Source organism: Camponotus floridanus, unplaced genomic scaffold (assembly GCF_003227725.1).
Source record: "Camponotus floridanus strain SB8 unplaced genomic scaffold, Cflo_v7.5 scaffold138, whole genome shotgun sequence".
In the NCBI taxonomy this organism is placed as follows: Eukaryota; Metazoa; Arthropoda; class Insecta; order Hymenoptera; family Formicidae; genus Camponotus; species Camponotus floridanus.
Window position 1 is genome coordinate 198,668 of NW_020229257.1, and position 15,359 is coordinate 214,026.

General features: G+C 30.8%; 4 protein-coding genes across 4 annotated transcripts; 2 read left to right on the forward strand and 2 right to left on the reverse strand.

Annotated features, from left to right (window-relative positions):
* The first annotated feature begins 388 nt into the window (after positions 1–388).
* LOC105248097 (transcriptional adapter 1) lies at positions 389–1,952 on the forward strand. The gene is made up of 6 exons (XM_011252689.3): positions 389–580; positions 701–737; positions 809–1,018; positions 1,113–1,462; positions 1,541–1,700; positions 1,782–1,952. The coding sequence occupies exons 1-6, from the start codon at positions 510–512 to the stop codon at positions 1,908–1,910; spliced, it is 957 nt and encodes a 318-aa protein (XP_011250991.1). The 5' UTR covers positions 389–509; the 3' UTR covers positions 1,911–1,952.
* On the reverse strand, positions 1,340–4,597 carry LOC105248098 (AP-3 complex subunit mu-1). The gene is made up of 10 exons (XM_011252690.3): positions 4,398–4,597; positions 4,054–4,238; positions 3,675–3,909; positions 3,428–3,587; positions 3,234–3,347; positions 2,973–3,152; positions 2,724–2,882; positions 2,592–2,642; positions 2,412–2,523; positions 1,340–1,413 (listed from the first exon to the last, which is right to left on the reverse strand). The coding sequence occupies exons 1-10, from the start codon at positions 4,430–4,432 to the stop codon at positions 1,391–1,393; spliced, it is 1,254 nt and encodes a 417-aa protein (XP_011250992.2). The 5' UTR covers positions 4,433–4,597; the 3' UTR covers positions 1,340–1,390.
* A 3,145-nt stretch (positions 4,598–7,742) lies between these two features.
* Positions 7,743–12,695, forward strand: LOC105248099 (conserved oligomeric Golgi complex subunit 5). Its single transcript, XM_025406257.1, is given in 15 exon segments — positions 7,743–7,760; positions 9,233–9,292; positions 9,386–9,478; positions 9,545–9,669; positions 9,741–9,960; positions 10,078–10,220; positions 10,411–10,677; positions 10,758–10,878; positions 11,006–11,099; positions 11,101–11,220; positions 11,306–11,689; positions 11,787–11,912; positions 11,991–12,099; positions 12,170–12,391; positions 12,472–12,695. Coding segments are annotated over 14 exon segments (2,259 nt in total). The 5' UTR covers positions 7,743–7,760; positions 9,233–9,252; the 3' UTR covers positions 12,667–12,695.
* Positions 12,696–12,847: 152 nt separating this feature from the next.
* Positions 12,848–15,300, reverse strand: LOC105248102 (ankyrin repeat, SAM and basic leucine zipper domain-containing protein 1-like). The gene is made up of 9 exons (XM_011252697.3): positions 15,111–15,300; positions 14,880–15,039; positions 14,603–14,731; positions 14,407–14,527; positions 14,115–14,220; positions 13,911–14,045; positions 13,491–13,831; positions 13,193–13,421; positions 12,848–13,113 (listed from the first exon to the last, which is right to left on the reverse strand). The coding sequence occupies exons 1-9, from the start codon at positions 15,189–15,191 to the stop codon at positions 12,934–12,936; spliced, it is 1,482 nt and encodes a 493-aa protein (XP_011250999.1). The 5' UTR covers positions 15,192–15,300; the 3' UTR covers positions 12,848–12,933.
* Between the last annotated feature and the right edge of the window lie 59 nt (positions 15,301–15,359).

Sequence of the window (15,359 nt, forward strand, 5' to 3'; positions counted from 1 at the left end):
TACATATATAGATATATATATATATAGATTATATAGATATAAAAAAATTTTCTTTTTTTATAGTTTTCTCCTTTTTGTACACAAGAGTAAGTTTAAGTTTTTTATTTATATTTAATAATTTTAATTTTAGATGTAAAGTTTAAGAATAATACTTTCTGTTGTATTTTTACATGACAATGAGAACAAATAGTAAAATAATTATATTTTAGTAAAAACATTATTTATATAATAATAGTAAATAAATTTGTATTTATATAGTTGTACATTTTTTAGAAGGTTTCATAAAATACTTTTGAAATATATCTAAATCTTTTTGTTCCCAAACAAAATATAATGAAGTAATTATGAATGTTGTCCTATCGTGTCCATTTTACCATGAAAGTTTACCGATGATCGGTTATCTTTAACTCTTCGATGACTCGGTCAATAAGAAATTTAAGGTATCTAACCTAAAATCTAATTTCAAAACAATTTTGTATGTGTACACAAACCAGAGACAAATTGCAAAAATGACTACATCGAAGGAATTAAATTTAGCCAGAAAGAGTCTCGTGGCTTCGCTTGGCGAAAATGCAAAAGCGTAAGATTTTTCTCTAGTTTAAAGAACGAGATACATTTATAAATATTAATACAATATAAACGTGATAGAGGAATAGCTTAATTTACATTTAAACTTTATGATTATTTCTTTTATCTCTAGGTATTTCGAAAAGATGAAGCTGTGGTTTCAAATGAAGGTAAATTTCTTAATTAAGATATATATATACACTTATAATCTTGTACATAATTTATAAAAATATGATTTTAGACCACAAAGGAAGAATTTGATTGCGAAGCACGTAATCTTATGACAGAGGATCAAGTCCGTCTACACAATGAGTTTTTGTTGTGCCTCTTCAATAAAGTTCGTGGATTAGCCACTATTACACCAACCTACAAGATAGATAGAGATAAAACCTCAAAGGAAAGAAGACTGAGATTAAAACGCAAATATAAGACTGATAAATCAAATTTTGAGGTTTGTAACTATTGTATATAATATATGCATAATTAGTAGCAATAATAATACTACAGAATTATATATAAGCATTTATATTGCTTCTTTATGGTAGCCAGCAGATATGTATGTGGAAGTATTGGGTCAAGCTTCGTCGCCTGTCGGTGATGAACCCATAGGTGCCAATCGTTCCAGTGCCCAAGAACTTGTACTGCCAGATCGAACTTTTGTGTTAGCTCGATTGATGCTAGCAGCATGGGAAAACAACATGGATGGAGCTGAAGAAAATACTGCACATATTATTATAGCTGCGACACAAATTTTCTTAAAAAATATACTCACTGCTGTTTTTACACGAAGGAAAGGATATGCAGTTTATGATGGTGCTTTCATTTATAATATAGGAGAACCAGTGCCTAGTTCATGGAAAAGAAACTCTATGTACATAAATCCATTCCGTTCAGAGTAAGTCACTACAATTATAAGACTGATTTGAACTATGCATAATTAATATTCTGTATTATTCAATATTTTAAAATGCAGGCCGACAGAAGTATTGGAACCTTATGGTCAAATCCCTGCATCAAAACCCAATTTTGAAGAAGCTGAACAAGCCACTGCTTTTTCATATGCTTGTTCCTCGCAAAGTACTCGCCCACCATTAAAACCAGTGAGCACAGCTGACTTACAATATGCATTAAAGGTAAAGAAATTTGATACGAATTCAAACGAATAAAGAAATTTAATCTTTTGCTAAAACTATACTTCAATCATTTTTTTCCAGATTTATAAAAATCTCGTTAGTAATCATACTATATATGCTACCAATATGGAGCGATTGTACACATATGCTACTCATCCAACATGGGAGGACTTGGAAGCAAAGAAATTATTATGTCAGTCTTTAACATGAGACAAATACAAATAAAGTTCGAAATATCTTTTAACATATGTATTATAATACCTATTTGTATTATATAATCTCTAATTTTATCAAGAAGTATTCAAATTATTTATTATTATATCTACTCTTATTTTCTAAAAATAAAATATAGAATAGACATATCTAAATCACTTAAAATGAGAATTTAAAGTTTTAAATTTTTATTTAACATCATTTTCCATGTTGAGATGGTTTTCCCATTTTGTACATAATAAATTATCAGTATGTTTTTGATGTAATATATCTGTTGTGATGTATATATATCTATTGTATGTTTATTAGTCTATTTATTAGATAATAAATCATAAATATATATATATATATATATATATATATATATATATATATATATGTGTGTGTGTATATATTAATAAGGATATATTATATATTTAATTACAATTAGATATATATTTAACATAATTTTTTTTTATCTTGACATTCATTGTATTTACATCCTTATTTGAAATTTACCTGCTTTAGTAATATATTTGACACCTTTGAAAGGCTTATACTTTTCACCATACATATCTAATCGATTTACTTTTAATCCAGATACTGCTAACTGATTAATTGTAAAATGCACCTAAAATCAAGGTATTAAATTTTTAAAAATTTTGCAAAAAAGAAATCTTATTACATTATTATACATACATTAATGGCAGGATTTGATTCAGTAACAGTTGCGGAATTTTGTATTGTAATCTGAAATATAAAAAATTTTCCCAATATATTATAATTATTAAATACACTTAAATCTCCTTAGACATTTTATAATTATCTTACCGATCCTCTAAGATTTGGCAATTTAGAAACATCAATTCTCCCAATATCCCATAGTAATACTTTACTGACAGGATCAAATGAATATTTTCCTTGGTTTGGACTTAAAGTACAATTTAAGACTATCTTTGGCATAGGAATTTCAAGAATAACATTTTCAACCTATAATGGATAATAATAATATGATATATATAAGACATAATTTTGAGACAATGATAAATAATTTTACATTCATCTAGGAAGACAACTCACTGTTCTGCCAATAGTCTGTTTTGGTCCAACAGTTATATCCAATCTGCCACCTCCTGGTTCCTTTAGGCTTATATTATGTCTTACATATATTGGAATTGCTACAATACTTTGTGACCCTATGTGATATGAAAGAAGGCGAAAATTACCATCAGGTGGAATAAAAGAAAGAATCCTTTCCGACTAAAACAAGAATATATGAGTTTAGAAATCTAATTTTGTAATTAAAAAATTATGTGTGATATATCATGTATTTATATATACCTCCCATCTTTTAAATCGAACACAAGGATGAAAGCTAACATCATCAAATAATCTTGGATTCATGAATGAAAGTGTGAGATCTGGCATACCGCTTAGTTTTATGCAACAGTCAACCTAAGAAATTAATTGCATATAATTAATATATAACATGTAATTAATTTATCTGTTTGAGAAATATCTACTACAAAACTTACATAGCCTTGAATTTCTGCAAATACAGTCGCTCCAGTTCGATCAATAATTGCATCTACTTCCTCAACAACATCAAAATAAGCTTCATTGTTTGTATATTTTACCCCGGTTCGTCTCCAAGGAACATTAGACAGTTGTCCACTGGGTAAGATTGCGCTAACACTGTATTTACAATTACAGAATATATGAAATAATCTTTTATGCATGTCTGTAAAGTATTAACATTTAAACACAGCAAAGGATATTTACTTGGATTTGCCTGTAACAGTGTTTGCTATAGTGCGCAAAATATTAGGGGGCTTGATCAATTCCTTCAATATGTTGGATTCTGTTGCCAATGGAAAACCATTATCCAACATTTCGTCCAATAATTCATATACAACTACATAGTTCTCTTTTATGATTGTCTCTGTGCATTCACTGAAATAATCTTCAAAAGTATCCACTACTCTATGCAAGAATTCAATGACAAACAATGGAGGAACTGGAAAAAGGAGATAAATATTTGTGTGTTATATATCATCGCATATATATATATATATATATATATATATATATATATATATATAATATATATATATAACATATTGTCAATACAATGAACATCACCTTATCAAATCGAATTTACCTTCTGTCATACATACCGCCACGAAAAACATGTTACAACGGTATATACTAATGAGATAATGATGTGGAGTAGCTATTACTGGTGGAGTATCCTCCGGTGATAGGACCCTTCGTTGTTGATCAAAGAAATAGTCGCAGAGTGATCGTGCGACTGCACTTTTCCAATGTTTCTCCATAAAAACATCTCTGTACATCCATATGGAATATATAAGGGAATAAATACATGTCATATAATCAATATCGGAAATCTATACTTGATAGCAGATAATTATTATCATACATTGGAAGCGTTAATCGATCTGTCAAATATATTTTGTTACTGCTTATTTTTTTTATAATGCTTACCCAGAAGAATTTATAATGAAGAGACTGTGTATCATTTTTATGGAGGAAAAACGAGCAATTTGAGAAAAATTCTAAACTAATAAAACAAAGTAATTGTACATATGTTGATATGAAAACGATTGAAAAAGCTTGTGAGAAATTTCATACATAATTACACATCTATCATTTTCGTATCATGACACTAACACTACCACACAGAAAACACCGAATAGCACGCTTACAACGTGTGGAGGGGATATGTTGGCTTTCGAGGGGATACGCCAATGACGTATACGTCATTGGAAATGCGCTTTAAGCGGCCTTTTCATTGACGCTACTTTTTAGCGTCAATGAAATTGTACCATAAGTTCATATTTTTATGTTTATAGAGGACGCATTGTCCTTTCAGGAACAATTAATTGTTTTATTTAATTATCAATTTATATATGTATATTATTAACAATAATTTTTTGTTTACTTAAACTATAAGGTATAAGGTTGTACATAAGAAACAATCTTTTTTATTTAGTATTTCAAGCATATTTTCATAGAACTTTAATTTAATTATTATATTATTAAAAATATTGAACAAAATAAAGAATTAAAGCTGGCTTTCTCTGCAGTCTCATGGCAGATTATATCAGAAATCATACTTTAATTATTGCAATATATCATGAAACAAATCAATCTCAAAATAATGGAAATATTTGCAGAAATATCAAATATATAATGTAAATATTTTAGTTTTTTTTTATGCGATCTATTTTTTATTCTATCGATGTTTTCATAGTGATGCACCTTGAGCACTTTGTTTCATATGTTTGCAATAAAAATATATTAAAGCAAATTATTTTGCAAATTTATTATTCTAATTTTTATTTAGAAAGACTAAGATTAAAAAAGACGTATGCATTTTTTTCAGATATTTCTATTGAAAAAAACGCATCAGATAAAACTTTCCTGTACATTTTAAATGCGCCAAAAGATTTGCTCTTTATTCCACTTACTGCAATAATGTACACTAAAAATGACAGATCTATATTAAAAATGATAGATCTAAATTTAGTAGTTGGAAAGAAAGAGAGGAGAAATGAAAAGTGCATCTAGAGAATTTAAAAGAATAAAAATCTAAAAATAATACATAAAAATTAATATTATGTATTTTTTTCATGAGGAATGTGGGGCGCACATTTATGCATTTATTTATTTAGATGAGATTTACTTTAGAGCACATTCAGTATTCAACTTTAATTTTATTTTCTCTTTCTTACGATATATAAGTAACGATATATAACATAATTACCTGCAAATGCTATCATTTTTGTGTGCTTACAGTGATACAGAAGCAACATTACAAGTACTATATTTACAGATAACATCTGTATAATAAAAAAAGCACCAAAAATCTAATGATAAGAAAAGGATAAATATTGTAGACCAGGATAAGTATCAACCAATTATTCCACCGCTCTGTTTCATTAGAGTTGCAATTTTCTTTTATATCATAAATATTATAAATAAGATAAAGATTTCCATACGTTTCAAATAAATTTATATATTTTATGTATGTAATACTGCTCGCACATATTAAAAGATGATAATATCGCAGTTATAATAAGATACAATCCTGGCAATGTAGTGATTTTTGGATCCTACTTAAAATAATTTAATTTGATTTATTTTTGAGAAATGTGCACAATACTTGAGAACAAATTATTTTTGTGCCATGTATTACCTGTGTAAAATTCAACACACAGTATCATATTGTCTGCGATATATGAAAAGCTTCATGGATGAAATATGATTGAGATATAAGAAAAGTAATATAGTACTTGTAATGAATAACGTTAATGTGGAATACATAAATATTTTATATTTTAATTTTATGTAATCGAGATGAGATAAGACACTCATGATTACTTTAAAAATGTGTCCACAAATATCATGTAACTTCAATAGCTGCACATTCGTCAAATTAATCTTATTACGTTAAATGAATCACAGCAGCTTGTTTTAATTTAATCTAACCTAACCAATTATATTATATGCTTCTCATTAAAATGTGTAAAACTGTACGTCGCACATTTAATACGATTAATATACTACGTAATAAAATATAATACACTAATGAAATAATTAAATATTATTTTTGAAAGCATGATAAAATCCGGGCAGCATACGCTTGTATTTACATTCGACATCCAAAGCACTGAGAGGTTAGGTTAGATCGAAAAAATTTATCGTTTAACAGTTGGCAGCCGTACGAGATAGGCTGTGCAGCACTGCGCGTATATAAAATAAATTTGAAATTGCTTCTAGCTAACCATCTTCACGCGATCGACTTTATTTGAATTGCACGGCATCGCATCGAATTATGATGCGGCGCCGATTTGTTCGAACGTAATTCGGGACATCGCGATGCTGTATAAGCGTCGAATGAGCACGAATTGTCACGCAAATATGATAAATCACATCTACTCACCGTTCATCGGCTGTTCCACAGGCCACTCCACTCGCTCGCCTCGGGACGTCCCATTCCGATCTTGATGCATACGATATCATCAACGCGAACGCGCGACACTTTATTCGGCACTCCCGATATTCGCTCGCATCCGATAATCATCATCAAGGGCGCAAATAATGCGACGCGACTTCGCTCCATCTTCGCGATCGCGCTATCACTGAACTGTGAAAAACAGTTGTCGCGCACTTTCGCCGACATATTATGAAAGTCGCACGATCATCCTTGGACACTCTCGACGTTCGTTCACTCGTGATATTCGTTTAAAAACGGTTAAAAGATGCGAAAAATGCGGACGTACGACGATCCGTGTAACTGCGTATAACTCCGAGTCACGTATGACGCGTATGACGTAGCAGTGACGTTGCAGCACGCGCCAACATGGCGGCCGAACCAGTGCGCACTGGTTCGGTCGCCATGTTGGCGCGTGACTGCTACGTCACTGCTACGTCAAACGCGTCATACGGCCGCCATGTTGGCGCGTGAATCGGAGTCATACGCAGTTACACGGATCGTCGTACGTCCGCATTTTTCGCTTCTTTTAACCGTTTTTAAACGAATATCGCGAGTGAACGAGCGTCGAGAGTGTCGAAGGATGATCGCGCGACTTTTATAGTGTGTCGATGGAAACGCGCGACAGCGATTTTTGACGATATTCAGTGATGGCGTCATTGCGAAGATGGAGCGAAGTTGCGTCGTGTTATTCGCGCCCTTGATGATGATTATCGGATGCGAGCGAATATCGGGAGTGCCGAATAAAGTGTCGCGCGTTCGCGTTGATGATATCGTATGCATCAAGATCGGAATGGGACGTTCCGAGGCGAGCGAACTGTCCCGAGGAGGAGCGGCCTATGGAACAGCCGGTGAGTAGATTTGATTTATCATATTTGCGTGATAATTTGTGCTCATTCGACGCTTATACAGCATCGCGATGTCCCGAATTACATTCGGACAAATCGGCATCATAATTCGATGCAATTCAAATAAAGTCGATCGCGTGAAGATGGTTATGCTAGAAGCGATTTCAAATTTATTTTGTACGCGCGCAGTGCTGCACAGCCTATCTCGTAGGGCTGCCAACTGTTAAGGTGCCTTTACATAGGAGCGTTTTAGCGTCGAGCGTTAAAGCGTCAAAAAGTGTGACATGCGCAGTGTGCCTAGTGATTTGTTGAAACGCTGGAGCAGTCAGTAAATCATCTAAATTGCGGAATATTATCAAATATTATCATTATTATCAATATTATCAATATTATCATTATTATCAAATATTATCAATAAAATGTCAGTTAATTATCGTTATCATCAATGGTTATTAGAATGTAGCAGCATTATTAATCATGAATATAAGAAACAAAAAAAAGTTACGTGCACACTCCACACGTTATATCCTATACAAGAATACATTGTAATAAATAATATTCATGTTGTATTTAGAAAACATATATTTATGCCAATACTTTGTTTATTATACGATATAAATTTGTTTGATCTAAACCTAACCTAAAAACCTATAATCTAACCTCTTAGTGTTCCTTTTGGATATCGAATGTAAATTACAAGCGTATGCTGCCTGGATTGTATTCCATGCTTTTCAAAAATAATATTTAATATATTTAATTATTTCATTAGTGCATTACATTTTATTACGTAGTATATTAATCGTATTAAATGTGCGACGTACAGTTTTACACATTTTAATGAGGACCATATAATATAATTGGTTAGGTTAGATTAAATTAAAACAAGCTGCTGTGATTCATTTAACGTAATAAGATTAATTTGTTTCATGATATATTGCAATAATTAAAGTATGATTTCTGATATAATCTGCCATGAGACTGCAGAGAAAGCCAGCTTTATCAATCTTATCTTATTGAGATCAAAATTGCGGTACTTTGTTAATCTAGTGACTTTAGTTGCTTCATTGTTTAACCAATGGTTGACGCTAGAGAACCTCTAGGAGAGAGAATGGACAACTGATCATGTGACATGTGATCAAGCTTTTTCATGATTGGCTGGCAGAAAATGTATCAATTTTAGCTATTGCGACGCCAATGCAAAATATGATGCACACAAATAGGTTAATATATGTGTGTCATGTGTGTCCTATTTGTGTGTCATCATATTTTGCATTGGCGTCGCAATAGCTAAAATTGATACATTTTCTGCCAGCCAATCATGAAAAAGCTTGATCAGTTGTCCATTCTCTCTCCTAGAGGTTCTCTAGTTGACGCTACTTTTTAGCATCAATGAAAAGGCCGCTTTAAGGTGCAATTTCATTGACGCTAAAAAGTAGCGTCAATGAAATTGCACCTTTAGTCTTCTCTGTTTTTAGTATGTAAGTATAATCTAAAAATGGGTGACGTATCGAGTTGGGAAGATATAGAAAATGATCGTAAGTGAGAAAATATGTATCTCTGAAATAAAAATTTATGTCTATTTATTATAAATATACATAGCTAATGAAATATATATATTAATTGCACAGAATTCTTTAAACAACTATTGACTGGCGACTCCAAAAAAGCTGACATTAGTCCGTTGTTATCAGTGGCTCAACAATTAAACAAGCTAGGACAAGGTAAAATTCTTATTGTTTTACATTATAAACTAAAATATTGAAATAATAAATCACTTCTCTCTTTAGCTATCGAAGTGTTAAATGTTGAGTTGCAAAAACAAGTACTTGCCAATCACGAGGATTTACTATCTCAGGCAACATGGGTTGAAAAGTTGGAAGGAGTGCTTTTTATAATACAGTCTCATATACAGGTAAATTTGTGCAAAAAAATTAGACTGATGTATGAATTTAAAGTAACACAGTATAAAAACATTTTCCTTAGAGTCTTTTATCAGCAGTCGAACGATTACGTGGAAAAATTGTCGATCCATTTAATAGAATTGAGATGCAAACGATTGTATTGGCACGACTTCATGAGACTTCTGATCTTTTAAGAAGAGTTGCTAGAATGCAACATTTATCAAAGCGTTTAAACTCTCAAATGAATAGCATCACTCAAGGTCCAGATATTGTTAAAGCTGCCAACAGTCTGCATGAACTTGGTATTTTCCTATTATTTTTTCATCTATATTATTATATCATTATGTGTAAAATTTATACGGAAATTTATATATATCATGTATATTTATATATTTATATGTATATTTATGTATATATAGAACAATTAATGGCAGACACTGATCTTAACGGCTTAGATGTAATTGCGGATGATCAACTGGCTGTAAAAGCTCAGAGAGCTACTGTACAAAGAATAGCCACTCATACATTAACACAAGGTTTACAGGCAATGGACAGGACAAAAGTATGTTGTATAATTATTTGATATGATTTAATTGATAATAGTAATATGTATTAAATTTACAAACAAAATATTTGAATACTTGATTAGGTAATAAAATAAATTTAATCTCATTTAAATTTATTTTATTATATTATTTATTTAATTATAATCATTACATTTGTACTAACATTCATATATATAATGAATGAAGGTAAGCACAGCTGTTCAGGTCTTTCAAAACTTGGGGATAATTGACGGAGCTGTGGACACAACTATAGAATCTACTCTTTCTGATGTAGAAAGGATTTCTACAGATTTACTGGACATATCCTTGATGACTAATCAAGATTTTGGTAAACGTGGAGCGCCTGGCAGAGCTGCGATTCCGTCGCCTGGATCGTCTGGAAATTTACGCACGAAAATCTGGGAAAATCTCGAACGTCTCTTTCAAGATACTTTATATACTCAGTGTTTACAGGTGAGTGAAATTATGCAATGTTACATTACATTTTATTTTTAGAACCCAACAGTGTTTAGAAAGTACTATTTTATATTTAGATAGAGTTGCTGCAAAGAGTATTGTTGGAACATCATACAAAGGGTTTTGATAATTTGTCTGAAAAATTTTGGGATAAAGTAAATGCCTTGCTCGCAAAAATCTTGGTTGAACGTGCTCAAGGTAAATTATAAATGTATATTAAATGTTTTATAATTAAATATAAATAAATATTAAGTATCTCTAAATTATAAATGTATATTAAAAATATCTTATAGTTAAATATAAAGATTTAATTTATATGTCGCAGGATCGTCGTTCGTTAAACAAGCTTTAGAAGGAGAATATCCAAAATTTTTAAGAATATTTTTGGACTTGAGTAAACGGTTGAAAGAAAGATCTCATAGAAAATCCATATTTATCGCGTTCGGTATCTCGACTTTTGGATCCAGTACACAATATGTTTTCTGGAGAAGGTTTACCATCACATGATGAAATTGACAGTCTTATTCGTACAATTACAAAGTAAGTTTAGAATATATTTATATATATATTTAGATTTGATTTGCTTTTTGTAAGAAAATACAGTAAAAATACATTTTGTACATAGTGAACTGAGTGTATCATTGGTGGACGATGGACTCTCAACTGTAGTATCCCGTAATGTAGGAAAAGCAATAAGATTATTCTGCTTAAAATGTGAACAAACTATTGTAACTGGTGGTGAAGCCAGCCAAGTAATCGATTCTCCTACCACTGGTCAACAGACAAACATTACGCTCGCGAATCTTATGCATTATCTTGCAAATCAAACGAATCGCGTGATAGCGAATTTAGCGGGAGGATTATCTTCCGAAGGGAGTGCTATTATTACCACGGCACTCAAAGAAACGGACGCATTAACGAAGAGTATACTCGCACCGTTATTAATTTCTATTAGCGATGCAATTGAAAGCATCATCTTAACGATGCATGATGATCCTGAATTCAAAGAGTAAGTACAACACTTCACAAACAATAAGTTATTTCTTTGATTTTTATTTATACCTGTGTTTAATTTAATATTATATAATATTAATACAATTTTTTAGGACGTGTAGTCCTTTGGGAAAAGAAATCGGCTGTTCTCTTTACATGCGAGAATTACAAGGCTTTATTTTACGATCTGTGAATACATTCTTATTACCGTACAAAAATCAAATAGTTGTAGCCGAAAGGTAAGTTATTTCTTTGTCTTTTTATTCATCTTATATATTGATAACAAATTATTGAATAATATTTATCATCTTTTTCAGCTGTAAAACCGTCGTATCAAGATGCATAGAATTATTTGTGCGCCATGCCTGCTTATTAAGACCTCTGAGTGATTTTGGCAGAGCAAAACTTTTGATCGATTTCGCTCAAGTATATGTCACTTTTGCATCAAAATAGATTTAAATTGAATAGACAAATGTAAAACGGACAAAAATTTTAGATGGAAGTAGCTGTCGCACCGTTATGTCGCGGTGGCCAGATGAGTCTGCTCGAGCAACAGCAATATAGAACTTTGCGAGCGTTAAGAACCTTACTACCCCTAAGTCCCGAGGAGATGGTGGACAGAATTTTGGAAGGGCAAGGAGAGAGCAGCGTGTCGCCGTCTCTTATTCTCTTGCATTTATTTTCCGGTGCACCGCCCGAATTAGTGTCGCCACATCAGGTGAATGGATCATTTAAATATACTGATCTATTCTATAGACATGTTCAACATAAGTAATAATTGTTCCGTTTGTTTCATAGAGTGCCGGATGGTCTATAGGCCGATTATCTCAGTGGATGGACAATTATCCGAATGAACGGGATAGATTAACTTTATGTAGTGGACCGTTAGAACGTTATCAATTGACAATTCGACAACAAAATCTTCCATCATTCCATCCTTTATTTCCACAGATGATGAAATTAGCTAATTTGAGAGAACATTCAAATCAATAAATAAAAGGTATGTCACATATGTAATATTAGTGAAGTATGTGTGTATATATATATATATATATATATATATATATATATATATATATATATAATCTTTTTTTGTATAAAGAAATATTTTTTAAGTCAATATAAACTACATAAAATAAATTTTTAATATTTATTATGTACGTTATACATGTAATATAAGCTTATTTGTGCTATGCAACAATATAATGTTCAAAAGTATGAAATTTGTTCAGTAAAAACATAGAAGATATATTGAAAAAATTACATTTTTATGTTATAGATATTCCATAATCTTTTAACATGTGTTGTTTTACATAAATACAACCCTATTAATGTAATGCTTAATGATATAATCCAATTGTTATTCCAAATTATTTTCGATTTATTTTTCTTGGAACTAATATAAATTGCTGGTACACCGATATCGTCTTCTTTATCAATCTACAATATAGATAAAAATATAAATAGGCTAAATAATGATAGAATTTTATAATATTTATATTAACTTTATACATTATACCTTTTGTGCTAGTTTCTTAAAGCAAATTATTTCATTTTTTAAATTTTTCAAATTCTTTTGCGTTTCTTTTAGTTCTTCCTCATATTTTAATACTTCTAAAGGAGAAAGATAAATATTTTCACTTGCAGCTTTTATCAAGTTATTTTTTATATATTGAAAACTAGCACCTATTACAGCAATCTTCTCCTTTGCATTTGCCAATAATATTATATTATCATAAATACTGCAACTATATATATATTTATATATAATTATTTTGCATATTTTAATCAAAATGTTATGAGAATATAAAACGTACGGGTTCAAGTTGTTTGTACTGCCAAGACTTCTCAGATTCCATCTTTTAAGATGAAATTTTTCCAAATCTTCTAAAAATTGTTCTCTATGGACAGTGATATCGATTCCTAGGTGGTAAATATCATCTTCTGTCAATTGCAAAAAAGTTTTAAGATTCATTCCTCGAAACAAAATCTTATAATTTCCCAAATTCATTCCAGATAGCATACTGGATACATAATCGTCTAAAACTTCTTGTCCTCTAGGATACAAATCTGAAAATAAATCTTTCCAAGTTTTTCTGTCAAACACTTCACAAACAATTGGTTTCTCTTCTTCGTCCTGAGCCAACAGAGCAGATATCTAAAAAAAAAATAAAATAAACAGAAAAGAAACAATTTAATTATTTTAGTTAGCAATGAAGCAAAGATGTCATGATTACTTCTGTAAATCCTTTTTTATCCGCGATGTCTTTGGCAGTTAAATAATTTTTATCTAACAATGAAGTATCTGCATTGTGCTCCAAAAGAATTTTGACAATATCAGGCTTATTAGCTGTAGCAGCATAGCTCAATGCCTATAACAGAATCGACAATTTACAGAAAAAGTATTTTGATAATTGATTGATTGAGAAAAACTCTCTTACAGCTTTTCCATCACTGTCACAAACATTGATGTCGTTTATATGTTTTATAAGTTCGGTGACAAACTCTACATTTTGCGACATACAAGCATACATTAGAGCTGTTTCTCTGTGAAATTAATTAATTAATTAATAATTAAATAATAATTATTAAATCTGTTTAATTATTTAATATAAAGTAATTAATTAATTAATTAATTAAAATTAATATAACTATAAATAATAATAATACAGTAATTTCAAAATAGTATAAATTAGTTTTCTTATATTGATTAACTGTATCTTCCAATTTTACCTCCGTTTACTTGTAAGATTTACATCAGCTTTTGCTTGAATTAATAATACAAGACATTCCAGAAATCTTTCAGGTGTTCCTTTTGTAGAAGAACACAGTGCCATAAGAGGTGTAAATCCCTCTGTAGAATTTGATAATTATAGGAAGTTTATACAAAACTTGAAAAAATAAATGATACAAAACTATCAATGCATACCTTTACTCTTATTTGGATCTGCATCAAGTGTCAGCAGATATCTTATTATCTCTGGTTGCACCGATGAAGCAGCATACAACAATAAAGTCCATCCGGTATACAGAAATTTATTAATATCATATGCTACATCTAAAGACATACATATACATATATTTGATATAGTAAACTTTATTCAATAATTAAATTTGATAAAAAAAAAGTTTTATTTCCCATATAATCAATGATTAAAGTTTAAAGTGTAAAGAAAGTATATTATAAGTGATGTGATAATATTTACTTTGAAAATGATTCTGTATCGCTTCCAAGTCTCCCTTTATACATGCTTTCATCGCATAATCTTCATGAACACACTCTTCGTTAACACGTACATCATCAAGGTCACTTTCCGTCTTCCACGAATCCTCTCTTGAAGAATAATTACGCTCTTTGATGTCCTCCTAGCGAAAGAATGAAGTGAGAGAAATACCCTATCATAGTTTAATAAAAATGATATCTACATGAATCGTACCTTCTCGAAAAAATAATCATCATCGTCGTCATCGTCGTCATCGGACATACCAGCTGGTCTCAGACATCCGTACTTTGACATTGTTAACGCGATGAGATTATCTCGTATATATAGGAAGCAAAAGTATTCTGCGTTTGAAAGAAGTCGAAGAAATATCGAGGATCATTCAGGATCAGGATATCAGCGGTAAGCCGGTTGTCACGCGTGCGCAGTTCGAATGTTTACCTGACCTAACCTGATCTTGTTTAC